The sequence below is a fragment of the Macrobrachium rosenbergii genome, chromosome 56 (genome assembly GCF_040412425.1).
Source record: "Macrobrachium rosenbergii isolate ZJJX-2024 chromosome 56, ASM4041242v1, whole genome shotgun sequence".
NCBI classification, from domain to species: domain Eukaryota; kingdom Metazoa; phylum Arthropoda; class Malacostraca; order Decapoda; family Palaemonidae; genus Macrobrachium; species Macrobrachium rosenbergii.
In genome coordinates, this window is record NC_089796.1 from 18,344,341 (window position 1) to 18,361,801 (window position 17,461).

Here is a 17,461-nt window from a genome sequence, read left to right on the forward strand (position 1 = left end):
AGGACTAATAAGAAATGAAACACAAATGAAATTCGATGAAGAAATCGCGTGCTAAGGTTCCATTAAATACAACAGAGACGTTGCGACCAGAGATCTGTTACAGCGCACAATTACCATTAACATTATCACGGTGAGTACTAAACGCCCCCTAATCATGGGCATGAAATCATTTCTTGAACTGATGCAGACGCTTTCTACTTGAAGGTTAATACAATCAAATTATTAAAACAATAAAATCCCTATTAGTAATGATATATATATATATATATATATATATATATATATATATATATATATAAATTATGATACATATATATATATGCAGTTGTATAAATATATAATACGAGTATATATATATATATATATATATATATATATATATAATATATATATATATATACATATATATATATATGACATGAGATACTACCAAAAGAGATTTCTAAATATTGTTCACTTTTTTATGCTTTATCGCTCATCTTACTTTTACTTTCTACATAATAATATAGAATGCATTCATACGTGTGTTATTACGTGCCCAGGCTTGGTAAGTACAAGATATGCGTATAAAATCTAGAAATGAAGTCAACCAACAAACTAGCAATTAGCGATCAATAACAAAACCTGAAAAAATGATCAGGTCGGGGGAAGCACCTTAACTGCACGAGTGAGCCTAATTGCCTCTCGTGTTATACCTCACATTACTTCTAGCCTCAGCTAAGCCCATGTGAGCCCTAGCAGATACCTATCAAATAACCAATTAACTCTGTCTATATCTCTTAATAACTAAGGCTCATTCGTCCAGCTCTTAATTAGAACAATAAGCTCTGGGGCCCATGAGTTAGGTTTAATGTTACGCTTGAAGAGTGGTATTGGTTAATATGAAGTGGCTGGACCTAGTAGCGTAACTAAGATATCATCAGTGCATAAAGTTTACTTCATTATTATACTCAAGGGCACGTCACAACATGCCAAGATAGTTTTGCTTAGGATATACAGACAGATTATGTATTTTTATTTAATACTTAAAGGATGAACATGGCAGTGAATTCTCTCGTTTTCCTGCTGACACCACTCCTGAATAAAAGAACATTTTAAAGGATGAATTATATATATATATACACATATATAATATATATGTATATATACACATATATAAATAAATATATATGTTACATATGTTATTATATATATGTGATATATATATATATATATATATATATATATATATATATATATATATATATATATATATATATATATATATATATATACAAAGGAGACACAAGTTAGACTCGATTCCTGAAAAAATATTTTCCATTTTGATAACCAGGCAGTGAATCATTTATGTGTAGGGATTCGATTATGATAGTCATAACCATTGTGTAGAAGGCTAGCAGGCTCATTTACCAAGCATGAAGGAAAGAGGCTTAGGTTGAAAAAATCAATATAATTATTATATATATATATATATATATATATATATATATATAATATATATATATATATATATATATATATTAGTTTTATATATAACCATGTACATTTATAAGATATATACATATATACACGTATATATACGTATACATATACGTATATATATATACATATACTCATATATTAAAAACCTGAATATATGACCCTTTCCCCTTCATGCTTTTGGAAATGAGCCTGCTAGCCCCTTCTCCACAGTGGTTATGATCCACCATGGTCGAATACCTGCCACGTCTGTAATTCATTGCCTTGGTTATCAAACAAACAATATTTTTTCAGGAATCGAGTCTCACCTGTGTCTCCCTTGTATGAATCTATCTCAGGCATGTAAGCATGTATGGATATATGTATATAGGTATGTATGTATGTTTGCAAAACTTTTATTAATTAAAACAACTCCAAGAATTTCCACAGGTAAATTAATCGCAGCCTGCAACTGAAACAACTACAGCGGACCAGGTAGACGTGACAGTGTTTAGGCTAGCAAGGACACCCCTGGCAAAGGCACAGGGGTTCAACTGCTCTGTCTGCTGGCACTCATCCCTCCTATCTTCACTATCTCACTTCTCGAGTCACTTCCTCCTCTCTCTCTCTCTCTCTCTCTCTCTCTCTCTCTCTCTCTCTCTCTCTCATAACTACAAGAAGCTTAAACAGAAGAATAAGAGGTGTTCATCTTTCATAGCAAAATGCTTAACTATTGATATATTCATGCAAATAACCTCTCTCTCTCTCTCTCTCTCTCTCTCTCTCCTCTCTCTCTCTCTCTCTCTCATAACAACAAAAACTTAAATAGAAGAATAATAGAGTGTTTATCTTTCACAGCAAAATGCTTAGCCATTGATGTATTATACCAAAGTAACAACGGCCCCCCACCCCGCCTCTCTCATAACTGTATGAAACTTAGATAAAAAGATTAACATGGTGTTTATCTCTTTATAGAAACATTCTAACTATAATTATATAAATAACCTCTCTCTCCTCTCTCTCTCTCTCTCTCTCTCTATCCTATATATATCTCTCTCTCTCTCTCTCTCTCTCTCTCTCTCTCTCTCTTGCATAACTACGCGAAAATTAGATGAAAGAATAATAAGGTATTTATCTGTTATAGCAGAATCTTAACTATTGATATAATTATGCAACATATCTCTCTCTCTAAAATCTCTCTCTCTCTCTCTCTCTCTCTCTCTCTCTCTAGCTACGAAACGCAGATAAAAGAATAATAGGGTACTTATCTGTTATAGGAGAAAGCTTAAATATTGATATAATTATAAACATATTATTACCCTATTTCGCTACAATCTCTCTCTCTCTCTCTCTCTCTCTCTCTCTCTCTCTCTCTCTCTCTCCATAGCCAAGAAAAAGGCAGACAACAAGGGAATTTTTTAATATCATTAATCTAATATAAGAAAAGACTGGACAAAATCACAAAAAACTCAGAACCCCAAGGGCTAAGATAAATACGAAGAACTTCTCTTTACCTCAGTTCCTTTATATTTAAACAAATTTCTTAAAGCTTACCAAAAGTAAACTTCTCTCTAAAAATTTTATGCACAAAACACACCAATGTTTATTACGGTGCGCCAGCAACAGACTTCTGAGCATAAAACAAAAGAATAGTGAAAAGACGTAACCTCTGAGAAATCTGAGAGAAAAGAAAAAACAAATTCTTCCTATATTGCAAATAAAAGATTTTGCGACATTCAAGCCTAGCACTTAAATTATTCCCTCAGTTAAATTAGCCCATGGCAGTGTTAACATTATACCAGTGGTACCGAAACCATGGACTCACTCACACACTAGTTCGACCTGTCATGACAGTGCTATGCGGCATGATGAACAGGTGTGTCATTTCACCCTTTTTTTTCACTGATTATTTATTTTTGTCTCCTTTCCCCCACCCCCACCCCAAAAACCCCTGCCTTCCCTACAATAGCTCTCGTCCCCCCACACCCCCGCCCTCTGCGATAGCATCTGGTGGCTTCCTTCTATAACGCTGTCAGAATCCTCCGAGGTGGCGTCATTTATATTAAAAAGCCGTCGTCTCTTTTGCATCTTATTTTGCGACCGTAAATGGTGTTACCGGCGCTTGGGTCCATTTTCCTGGGATCTAAGGGTTACCTGAGCTGTGATCTCTGTGTCATGAGCATTATAGATACAATTAAGAGCGAGACAACGCATCTCTTTTCTTTACCACTCCAAAGAATGTGGATTAAAGCTAAATGCCCTTATGAAGCGAAGAAATCGTCAGAGTCTCATTTTTTGATACTCTACAACATATCAAAATTTCAGCTGCCTGCGTTGTCAGATTTGCCCAAAAAATTTCCACAAGAGATGAGCTCAACAGAATTCTAGTAAATGGTCCCTATAACAGTACAGATCTGAAAATAGGTTTCCTCAAATATTCCCCAAAATCTATCATTATAACGACAAATAAATCAAAGAAGACTAATTTACTGGTTTCTATAGACTGGCATAGGACAAAAAGGGAAAACATACATAATCACTCAAAATGCTTCCATCTATAAACTAGATCAACTCTCATCTATAAACTGAACCAAAACTAAAGGTAACATGCTTCCAATTCACTTTGTGAATTTACGGTTACAAGGAAAAACAACACTCTAAATCTGCTAGCATAAAATAATTTTGCATTTATTCATCACAAATTTACGTGATTATAAGTTATTTTATACAAACACACAAAAAACGAACGCTCGCATGCGTCGAGTACCATCACACGCACTACCGCAAGACGTTAATGGACATCTACAACACCCTAATTAGGTTTAACGTCCCTTTTATGAGCAATGATCCTGTTTTATCTACGTAGCTAATGGGTGCCTTTATTAAAAGCATCCTGATTCAATTTCGTCAAAATTTAAGTAAGGGGGGAACTACATTCCGAGAAGGGACAGGTTCCATACCCATTCACAACCAACTAAGGTGCAGTATGTTAAAATCTATGGGACATGAACAACAAAATGGCTAAAAACAAATAGGTCAAGTCATTTCGTATATCAGTTACTGAAGCACAGATAACTAACATCTAATTTCTGAGTCAGATACAGGAAAAAAAGTTGGTACAGACAGGAAAACTGGACAGCCTAAGTTGAATAACAATATGATTCAGTAATAGTATAGTAATTGAAAGAAAAAACAGGAATCTATTCAAGGTATATTAATCAACCTATGTGAAAAAAAATTAGACCAAGTCAAGTTAACAACATCGGTCTCCTATCCCCAAGGCCTACCCTCACACACTGCCCCCCCCAAAAAAACAAAAGGGAGGGAGGGACCAAGAAAACATTTATGCGAAACAAATCGAATCTCTCCCGTTAATCATCTGAACTAGTTCATCAGATATGGCTAATCAGCGCTGAAAAGCCCTTGGCAACAGCACACTAATAGAAACACCACAACAGTGGCCAAACCCATGTCAACATCATTAAACAACTAATAAGATTTCACGCTTGTAGCTGCTCCACGGACCACAAACTGGTTTTGTGGGTCTTCTCTGGCCAATACTGCAAATCTGGTCCGTTTATAACGCATAATGAATTCTCCTCTGTATCTTCGTATGTGTAAAACAGTGTATTTGATATAAATGCAAATGACTTTTCTTCTTCTAGGTTGGTCAGTTATAATGTGATCTTCCAAAATTAAATTTTTAAATCATGAAAAATTGTTAACTTCGAACAGTTACCGAAAATATATGCATATTCTAGTTTATTACAACTTAAATTAATGCTTAATCTGCAAGTCGTTTGGCGATAAAAGTAGTGATACAACACAAACTTCACATTCCAAGAGCTAATGTTACCTAGTCAATTTATCCCTAGGTTTCACTAGCTTAATGGTACAGCTATAAACACATATGCAGTGATCTAATCGCAAAAGTGTCCGGTGCCATTTCACTGGAACACTTCAGAGAATCAAGTGCAACAATCACTTATAAATCCCCAACTCGAATGATTCACTTACCTGGAGCTTCGTAAGGACTTCCTCGTGTGCCTGTTGTAGCTGTAGCGCCTCCTCCAGGGTGGCACCCAGGTACACCATCCCCGGAGTCAACTCCACTACTCTTAACTCGAGCCATTCGGCACTCTGTGGGAAAAGGAGAAAAAATATTATTCTCGTGTTGTTTCTCGAAATAAAGGAAAATATCAAACGAGGACTCCAACCTCCAGGCATGCTTATACTTAGTCAATTGCCAAAATACCACTTCTGAACACTAACGTGTAATGAGTAAAAAAACATTGTTTGAATTCCATAATAACAATAAACCAGTGGAAATTTTAAAGTTGAAACCACGATACGGGCAACCATTACCCAAGACGTAGAATAATGATGAAAAACAAAGTATCATCTATTAACAAATACGAAGTTATAAAATATTATCAAGAATAATTCCAATATGACCTATACAACTTCAGTGAACTAAAGTCGTGATCCTTATAAGCACACCTGCGAAGCATTCGTATAAAATTCCGGGACACCAGTCCTGTTTTTTATAACTAATACTCATCAACTAAAACTCTTCCAATCTTCTTCATGGAAGAAATGAAGGCAATGAAATCAAACTACAATTAAAAAATGGAGCCATTCTTAAGTGAATACTTAGAACTCTCCCTAAAATGAACCCATGCAATCAATAATAAGTTAAAAGACCCGCTGAAACCTCAAAAGTTTAAAACAATATCAATGACTGATTGAATGATAATGGAAACTCACTTAGTGTTAGCTACAATAGTCAGTGATGGCCATGTTCTTTGTACACCACACTTTTTTTTAATATTAGGCTAAAAAAAATCTTTCAATAAGCATCATCTTAAAAAATTCTCTTTCTTGAAATGGCAGCATTAAAATGGGTAGCACTGCCCAATTCCATTGGCTTGTAATTTACATCATGTTTCCTACTACAAAACATAAATTCTATTATCTTTCCGTTCGGGAAAACAAACTCATCAATGTTGCATGGGTAAAATTAATCACATTCAATAACATTCACTTGGTAGCAAACGACTGCCACTGTCAAATCCACTTGATTATAACAGCTTAATAAACACTCCCATAACGTGCATCTTTCTTAACCAGTCTACACAAGTTAAATCCAATCGATCAATTTCAAATGTTCGCTGATGAAATCAAACGAAATCACTGGATAACAAAAACCAATAATACGCAAGCCTTTAACTTTGAGAAATACAAATTGATTCAAGTTTTCATATGCAACTTAATATCCATGAAAATTGCAGTTCACGTAAGTGGATAAAGCCCAATAGAGTCATGAACGAATCAGACCTATAAATGCAGGTTTAACATTTTAAAACCTGTCATAAATGGTTAAAACTTAACTGAATCAGGAAAAAATTTATCTATAAATACAAACTGAACGGTCATGCAACACCTCAAATCCAAAAATACAAGTTGAGAGGTCATGAAACGTTTTCGAGTCCTGCACTACTGCCCCTCAACAGAATCAGGAGCAATGTGAATCAACAAATACAACCCCAACAGTCATGAAAATATTAAATCATAAATGATAAAACCTTGATGAAACCTAACGAGATCTTAATCTGTGAATCTCTGCAGTATTTTTGGAATGACTCTATCTTGATTCTTTTTATTTGTCCGACACGATCATGGCTCTCTTGAAATCCTCAAGCAATTTAATGCCGTAATCACCGAAGCACCATTAATATCCGTAAAGATACTGATGCACGAAGCTGCACGAGGGCAGAGTAATTATAAACCAGACTTATCATTCCCGCCCTAATTATAGTTTACATCACAAAGTTCCATTAGTAAGATCACTAACACATGCTTCCCTTAAGATACTCCGGAAGACTGATGGCGAGTAGGAGGTGTACAACAAAACTGAAGCTCTAACCATTCGTATAATTAATACTTGTATCCTCAATCATATCCGAGTGTATACAGAGCAAATGCATTAACACGCTCGTCTTTACAATCTAAACATTCGAAAAATAAAAATGTTAATGTTGTATTTATCGAAATTATTTTTCATGAATAACCAACCAGTCCAATAAAATCAAGAAATAATAAAATTGACATATACATCAAGACTTCAAACCCTTTCCTCAAGAGAAGGTGTTAATCTTATCAAAGTACAAGCACCGCACAACAATAGCGAAATTTCTATACAATGTCCGTAACGATCCTACTCAACTGCAGACAACAATGTAGACACACGCACACAAACAAATACACACATACGTGTATGTATGTATATATATAATACACATAAACATACACGCATACATACACATTTATAGGTGTATGAATGAATGGAAATTTTCAGGCATGTACATACGTGTACACTTGCGCCGCACGCTTATATGTACAGCATTTAATGAGCCAATTTCCCTTGCCTCATAAGCATAAAATTGCACATCTAATTAGGCCAAATAAGTCCATGAAGGCATTCCTCCTGTCCCGAATGCAAATTACATACGGTGATGACATCACCGAACGTCGGGCGGAGATTGAACACAAAAAACTTTATTTAAAAATTTATGCTAATAAGCCTGTAATCAATGTCAAGGTTGGGCATCTCTCTCTCTCTCTCTCTCTCTCTCTCTCTCTCTCTCTCTCTCTCTCTCTCTACCAAATAATGCATAATGCAATTGCACCGGTCGCAACAGACAACATACATTTTCTCGGATATATCTTTTATGAAGCACTCTGACTGCAGAAAGGATTAACAGAAGAAGAAATAAAATCGATAAATCTTCCTGATAATTGAAAGGATTACTGGAAAAGTAGAAGAGCATTTAAACTGTTCATATAACTATGCCTATATACTTTCATGCGACCTCTAAACATATATTATATATATATATATATATATATATATATATATGTGTGTGTGTGTGTGTGTGTGTATACATATAGATATAATTACATATATATATACATCACTGAATCATAGGTGAGCCCTGTGGAACGAAACTTCCAAAGTATTAACTGCTTTATAAGCGTCTTATGTCGATATCTATATATCTATAAATATATATATATATATATATATATATATATATATATATATATACATATATATATGCATATATATATATACGTATGTATATATACAGTATATATACACACATATATCTATATATGTGTGCGTGTGTATGCATATGCATAGCAAAGAGCTGTCTCTCTCCTCAACAAATAAGGGGCCCTTTAAAACGCAGAAACATATCTCGTCATCTGACCATGATATGAAAGACGTACCATGAGTTTCAAGGTCGAAGATTGAATGATGACGAGTTAAAGAGGTAACCCCCAACGACACCATAATTACACAGACGGATTCTTATGAGCGCGAGCGCTCTGGTGCACACGCACAGTTCTTTATGTCAGGTTTCCAGGAGTTTTGTTTGTTTGTGTTTGTTAGGAGACTGCAGACATTCGATTATACATGTATATATACACATGCATACATATATACATATATATATATATATATATATATATATATATATATATATATATATATATACATATATATAATAGTTATATATATATATATATATAAATAGACATACATATATGTTCCAAGTTTTAATTCTTGTTTCCAAACAGGGTGCCTCAGAGAAAAGACGAGCTACCCATCAATGCCCCATTCATTCTTTAACTCTGAGTTGTGGATGAACCCCTGTACCTAAACCCAAGAATATCAGCCACTTCCATACACTACACAAAGGCCCCTAAGCTAATATATATATATATATATATATATATATATATATATATATATATATATATATATATATATATATATATATATATATATACATACATACATATATATAATATATGTATATATATATATATATATATATATATATATATATATATATATATATATATATATATATATATATATATATATATATATATATATTTAGTACTCTACCTCACATTCCAGTTTTGGCAATTACAGCCTTGAATCGTAACCTTCGTGAAAGAGATACTGTTGGTAACTTGCCACGGCTTTGACCATCTGCACGAAAAAATAATCCATTCACAAATTTATGAAGACAATTTATCACTTATATTTTATGTACATCCTTTGCTCCTGCAGAAGGAACTTTGTTCGAAAAATTAAGCTGTAGAGTATTCTTTTGTTTTTTTTATGGTGATTGTATGCCAAACAAGAAAGTCAAAAGGCCATATATTTGACTACGCGGTCTCTACAGGGCATTAAGCCTACCTGTGAACAACCACACATAAAAATAAAGCACAAAGACTACAGGAAATAAAATGTGATTATAATAAAGACAGTAAAATTTCGACTTACAAAATGACCAACACTTCTAGAACCTTCAGAATGACTGTTTCACCTTTACTCTTGATGAAACAAAAGACCTCCAATGCAAGGTAGGAACCTCGTGGCATCTCAATTGAATGAGATGTTCCTCTGCTCAGTTTCTCCTCGTACATTTCCCAGAAACAGACTCCTGAATACGAGAGAGAGAGAGAGAGAGAGAGAGAGAGAGAGAGAGAGAGAGAGAGAGAGAGAGAGAGCATCCACTATTAAAAAAAAGACCGTCGATGCAAGATTTCACTTCCTTTACAGGATGAGATAAATGCCAACATAGTCTTCAGATAGAAACCCAATTACTGATGAGATATTAATGACAGGCCACAGCCAATGAGACGGCACACCGAAGCCTTATGAGCTGAAGTCCAATTACAAAGCTTTCCCATTCAATTACCCACCAGGAGGGTGTGGAGTTGCGGGGGGCGGTAGGCGGGGGGCGAGACAAGGATGCTTGGGGTTGAGGGAAGAGCATGCTAATGCAAAACTGCTATTCAATTCATTACAATGGAGAGAACTTGCTGCTTTAAATCACTTTCTAAAATGTTTTTGCCCAATACGGGGAGGTCAGTGCTGATTTCATTACTCTGTGAGGTGAGGATCAGCTCCAGTATCAAGGAAGTGACCTTTGTGCTACAATACATGGATTACTTTGAATATAAGCTTTGAATATATATGTAAATAAATTCATAATTATATATATATATATATAAATATATATATATATATATATATATATATATATATATATATATATATATATATATATAATACATACACACACACATATATATAATTACAAAATAATTTTATTACTCTCTCTGACTATAATTGATACTTGAATCAATGTAAAAATTAAAAATTTGCATAAAATCACTTTATATATTATACACACACACATACACACACACACACTTATATATATACACATAAATTATACATAACGTTATCTACTAATGTTTGTAACTTAATGAAATATAATGACTGGGATGATAATGCACCAAATTTCTGCACCGACAGAAAATTTTGAAATTCATTCAAATCAAAAGTACTATAATAAAAAAAGAGTACAATGTATGTTACTGCCAAGCAAAAGCGGAATTAAAAATTAAATAATCGCATGCTATCACAAAGCATTGTTTCTGTGAGTTTATTCAGGAAGAAATCCTGCAATTGAAAAGCATTACAAACATTGATATATATTACAAAACATGACAGCGTCTGGCCTGGAATCACAGACGAAATTCATGCACCAGATGACGCATATCACCATTATTAACAATTAGTATTAAGTAATAAATTCATTAATGACGACAAAAATAATAAAACGATATTTTTATCATTATTATTATTCAAAATTTGCCCCATATTCTGGTGAAACAACACAAGGGACTTCTGACTTGCAAACCATGCTTCTAATATATAGAATGACCAAATTCAAAATAAAATAGCATACCCAAATGCAAAACAGGTTAGATTACCCACATGTGGAAAAACGGAGCGAAAGAGAATGACATATCAGTAGAAGAGTAAGACATACACAAGTGCAATATACGCCAGGAAAACTAGGCTAATTTTGGTATGGGTAATCGCCAGTGAATATCAAGCACCATTTAGCACTGAGACCATTACCAAACCTTACAACTTCGTCATTTGGTGAGATAAACAATGGATCACAACGAGACCTGAAAATCCAATATCTTCAAAACTTAAATAATATAAATATATAGAACTTTCTTGAAATATCAGAATTAAAAAAATAAGGCATATTCTTCAAGTTTATGAATGGGATCCAAAGCAAGATAATGACGGAGACGCGCCACGTAATGGGAGACCAAAACACAGGGGCACGAACAATAACGATGCCAAATGAAAGGCAATTAGCTTCATTACCCGGCGCAAATCATAATTGGACAGCCATAGCGATATCGTCTTCTGCGTCTGGTTGTATACGCCACGTCTGCTTTCAAAGACGCGTCGCAGCATTTACAAGCTTTAATATGATGTTCTCTATGTCATGATGCCATGACATGACACGCTATTTAAAGAGAGAGAGAGAGAGAGAGAGAGAGAGAGAGAGAGAGAGAGAGAGAGACTTGAATGATAGAAATATTTCTTAGCGTTTGAATACCAGGGGAAACAGACACAGAGACAAGATTTAAATGATAGAAATATTTTTCCATGCTTAAATACCAAAGGGGAGAAAGAGAGAGAGACAGAGAGAGACAGACAGACAGACAGACAGAGACAGAGAGACTCAAGACGAGTATTTTGAAAGCATTGCTGAAGCAACACATGTCCCCTAGCGGTCCACCATCAACCCCTCTGTATAAAATGTTGAAGACGAGACAATATCGCTCTTGTAAAAGGAAATAACGCCCACAATTCTCTCAAGACTAGATGTGTTTGTAAAACACGAACGCCGCAGATGGTAGCTATTTTTAGGTTGAAGGTCATGGTCAAGGTCACAAAGGCACTTATACTGTATGCCAGATAATACTGAAGTCTTCATCTCTTATGCATAGTGCAGGCAGAGATTAAAGTTATGCCTACAAAGTTTAAAAGTTTAGGCAGAGATTAGTTGTGTCCAACCTCTACGGAATTTGGAATCACATTAATGAGAAATAAACAGTGCATAATGACTGACATACAGACTATTTCCCTTTCTCAGCCGAATTCGCAAACACGAAAATAAACAAGTAAAAAATGCGCCCAAGTTTCTTCGGCGCAATCGAGTTTTCTGTACAGCGTATAATCAAGGCCACCGAAGCTAGATCCATCTTTCAGTGGTCTCGGTAGAATGCTGTATGAGCTGCGGCCCATGAAACTTTAACCACGACCCGGTGGTGGCCTATCCTATATCGTTGCCAGAAGCACGATCATGGCTAACTAAACCTTAAATAAGATAAAAACTACTGAGGCTGGAGGGCTGCAATTTGATATGTTTGATGATTGGAGAGTAGATGAGCAACATACCAATTTGCAGCTCTCTGGCCTCAGTAGTTTTTAAGATCTGAGAACGGACAGAAAAGGTCCGGACAGAAAAAAATTCGGACAGAATAAAGTGCGGACGGACAGACAAAGCGGACACAATAGTTTCCTTTTACAGAAAACTGAAATCATCTCACAAAATCAATGTATCTATTAAGACCGATCATTTGGGAGGCAGATAAAAACACAAACTCTAAAAAGAACAAAAAAATTACAACAGTGGATTTCTACCAAGGCAGAATGTCGGTGAGGGAGACAACGACAAGATAAAGAGACACTTGGACCATAAAACTTTCAGTGTGGTCCATCGAAGTGTATAAACACAGTGCCAGAGTGTAGAAGGCCTTGTTTTGTAGGACTTCACCTGTTTGCAAGACACAGCGAGGACTGGGAATGCAGTCACAAACGAGAAATAAAACAAACGCAGTAAGCATGCACTGCGAAAGAGAGAGAGAGAGAGAGAGAGAGAGAGAGAGAGAGAGAGAGAGAGAGAAAGAGAGAGAGAGAGGAAGGAGAATGTAAAGCGTTAAATAGAACGGTCTTTTACAGCAGTCGAAAGAGAACACATTCTTGTACATGCTGACGTAAAGAGGGAATTCCAAAATTTAGCTGAACCGACTATAAGAGTAGTCATAATTTAAAATGGAGAATAACTACAGACACACACTAACGCAAAATTTAACATAATGATCTCAGAGAGAGAGAGAGAGAGAGAGAGAGAGAGAAAGAGAGAGAGAGAGAGAGAGAAAGGAGGGTAGGTACTGCAGAGCACGGTATAAAGAAAAACAAGCTCACTCTACACAGAAAGCTACATGAAAAGAAAAATATAGCAATTGTTCAAAAAACAAGAGTACATTATAATTAACAGAGGCAAGACACTAAACAAAAAAAAAAGACCTTTTTTAATACTTATAGATTTCTTATAAAAAGACAGTTACTCTCAGTCCGGTTTATTCATTAGCGATTAACTTGAAAGATGGCCATTATGTGACGAGTCAAGTTATTAGACGAAAAATATATGACAAACCAAACGACAGTTACTTTCATAAGATACTGAATAAAATTACTGCAGTAAGTATAGAAAGTTATCTTTTTAATGAAATTACATTAGTACCAAAGAACACTTTTACATGGGTTAGCAATCCAAGGAAGACTAGTTTGAATTCATTATTGGGTTTTACAATTCAGCAACTAATTCTTTTAAATACATTGTAAAAATTCAGCCAATTTTCCTCAATTTCTTCAAGAGCTGGAATGTCTATTAAAGAGAAAATAAAACGACTGAAGTGTCTTATTAAATACAAAGTAAGCTAACTCAGATGAGACTGACTGAATAAGATACATAACACCACATCATGAGTGTGACAAAAGGAAAGCAGAAAATTCAAATAAAAATTAATAACAATAAATAACATGAAAATGTGTGAACAATAAATCTGATAAGAAAACAAGCACGGAAGCAGGGCCTGATATAAGCTTGAGTGAGGTTGACACTTACAAATCACTTGAATAATACAAAACGACTAAACTGGCAGAAAGACCGAGAGAGTAAAGGTCTTCCAAGAAGCTTGCAAAGACTAGAAACAGCCCGGAGTGAATAGCGGGTGACTAGTGAGAGTGGGAGTTAACAAAGGAGTGGGAGAGGAGGAGAAAGCGAGACAAAAGAAAAACTGCTCCCCGAAGGGATAAGATAAAGAAAAAAGAAAAGAAAAATCCCGTGCACCACTTATACAAACATGGCTAACAAGAAAAGAATTACATAATCGAAATCTAACTCTGAAGGAAGATAAGTAAATGCCAATTTATATGAAAAGATTTAATAATTAAAATTACATAAATGCAATGTGTGTTTGTGTGTGTTGTGTGTGAGAGAGAGAGAGTGTGAAGAGAGAGAGAGAGAGAGAGAGAGAGAGAGAGAGAGAGATTGAAATTCATCGTTTTCTCAAACAATTATTTTTAAAAATCCCAAATTTTCATCCAAGGTTTAGTTCACAACTAAAGAAACACACACATGCAGGCAGACACAGGCTGACTGGAAGCACTGAGAAGCTTTGCTCAAGGTGCCCTTTTCTTTTTCCTTTCCTGCCACTCTCTCTCCTCTGCTAAGATGGGAGGACGGTGAGAGAGGGTCGCACTGCATCCTCCAGCCTCCACAACATCGTGAGCCACCTGGAACCACGTGCAACAGGGCTACTCTTCACGCCACTGACAAGGACTTTGCCAGACTGGGTCCATTTTGTTGCGTTACCCAGTCAAGAGGTGGTATTCTGAAGAGATTATCTGTTTATGAGTACATTTTCGAGAAGGAGGAATACAAAACTGCAGTATTCTAGAGGATCTTCTGTTTAGTGGCTGCTATTACGAGAAAGGGAGAGAGAATACTAAATTTGGTATTCTAGATGATTTTCTAATTAGTAACTACTCTTTACGAGAGATGGAGGGAGAGAAAACTAAATTTGGTATTCAGTAGGATTTTTCTTTTCTCATGAGTAGAGAGAGAGAGAGAGAGAGAGAGAGAGAGAGAGAGAGAGAGAGGAGAGAGAGAGAGAGAGAGAGAGAGAGAGAGAGAGACTAAATTTTCTTCCACATTATCCTTCAAAATCAGCGCCAGTAATATAAATGAAAGCATATGTAGGAAATTCCACTGGCACAAATGCCACGATATTCATCAAGGGATCTTCCGCCGTAGTCGCCTCCTTTCCAAAAATACCATCACTAAAAGTTCGCTTAGTTACGATCTCTCGAACCAAGGGACCTGTCTGTAGTGTGAAGAGGAAGGAATATTGATGTTGACACAGGAATGTCATATTTCAAACACTCGAGTCTGGGGACTTCCATACCTGCATTTACGTATTTCTCGGTTCTAAGACCCTAATTTACATAGTGTCGTCAGAGAAACACCCTCAGGAACACTACGTAATGTTTGTTTGTGTGGTTAAACGTCATTGGTGAAATGATCTGGCTCATACTAGACTTTCTTAAATGGAAAATATAATCCATTTGGAAAATATTAAAGGGAAATCTTTTTAGTTTGTCTACGTCAACTGATGGTGCCATCTTAATTCTTATGTAAGATTTAACATGCTGATATTAACGACATTATTTCAGACTGCCAAAAAATAATGATCGAAAAATAATTTCGAATTATTTCAATTCTTTGGAGGTCAACTCTGATAGGGAACGGCCATGTGGTTGGCGTTACTTTATAAACCAAACACCTTTTAGTTTTTCTTACATGTCCCACTATATTGGGGCACAGACGTATGTCACACTTCTTTTATTATAACGTAACTTGCGAGATTTGTGCAGAGGCATTGTCTCAGTTTTATCTTACGAACCGCTATGCCACAACGTTTTATGAACTTTCCAACTTTGAAATTTATACGAAGAGGTTATCACATGACATAGCTAAATCACATTAACATCTTGATAATTTCATGTCTTCATGTCACTATGAGGTATTTGAAATACTTGGTGGTACTGTAAAAATACACACGCACATTCTCTCTCTCTCTCTCTCTCTCTCTCTCTCTCTCTCTCTCTCTCTCTCTCTCTCTCAAATCAAACGCCCGAACATTTCATTAACAGTTTGAATATATATTTATGCCAATATCACAACATAAACCGGACACTGTGGAAAAAGTACTAAAAATTCTATCATCAAAATGAAATAAGATATTCCTTTATTATTTTAAATGTAAAAGAGAAAGAAGCTCGCATTGAAAATGACTTCTTAAGCATACTGACGAAACGAAACACATTTCCCTCATCCACCTGCTACCATAAAGATGCTCATGTAATCACTAGAGAACTAATGCAAGCTTAATTTGCACGCCTTATCAGTGATCAACAGCAGAAACATAATGTTGCAAAAAAAACCTGGATCTACGCCAGGGGGCTGTGGAGCAGCGCTCCCCTATTCCACTCAAGCCCTCATTAGCACGTCTTTTGCTTCTTTAATTCGCACTGAATTTCCTTTCAGTAATCTAATTACATCTCCACAGATTGGGTGAACGAGGAGGGGGGGGGGAATAATTAAAAGGGGAACTTTAGCCCTCAATAGCATATCTCTTGTTTTTGTTTAAAGAAAGAAACGTTAGCTCTCAATCATACATCTTGTTCTTATAATGAAAGATATACGGAAAACTTAGTTCTCATTGACTTAGCCTTTGCTTGTATTTAAAGATTAAAAAGAAAGGTTATCCCTGCATATCTTCCGATTTTATTTAAACATACGTAGAAGTGTTAAGTCTCACTGGCACATCTTTTGCTTTTGTCTAAAAATAAAAAAGAACGGTCTGCTCTCGTTAGTACATGCGCTTTCTTTATTTGTTTGACAGTGAATATGGTGTCATGATCTAACTGCACCTTCACAAACTGGATGAATGTAGCGGAGAAAAACAAAGAGTAAAAAAGGTCCCTGCGAGAGTATTTCAGAATTCAAATCGCCCAATTATGCAAACTTACTCTGACCTTCTTCGCTCGCTCAAGGTCAAGCATAAGAATAAGCTTGCATTTCCCAGACCCCTCGATGTTTCTGGGCAGTTCAGTGACTCAGTGAAAAAATGTTGTCAACTTCACTGCGGAGGCCTTATTTTATTGTTAGAATAAAACATTGCTGCGTTCAGT

The 17,461-nt window shown here is 35.5% G+C and overlaps 1 protein-coding gene across 15 annotated transcripts in view; it reads right to left on the bottom strand.

The window, feature by feature from the left end:
* Positions 1–17,461, bottom strand: part of LOC136836607 (titin) — a 356,015-nt gene that overhangs the window by 125,909 nt on the left and 212,645 nt on the right. For all 15 annotated transcript variants that reach the window (XM_067101069.1, XM_067101067.1, XM_067101061.1 and 12 more), the window contains one exon: positions 5,476–5,598. In XM_067101069.1, the coding sequence (XP_066957170.1) occupies positions 5,476–5,598 (123 nt within the window). The remainder of the gene's footprint in view (positions 1–5,475; positions 5,599–17,461) is intronic.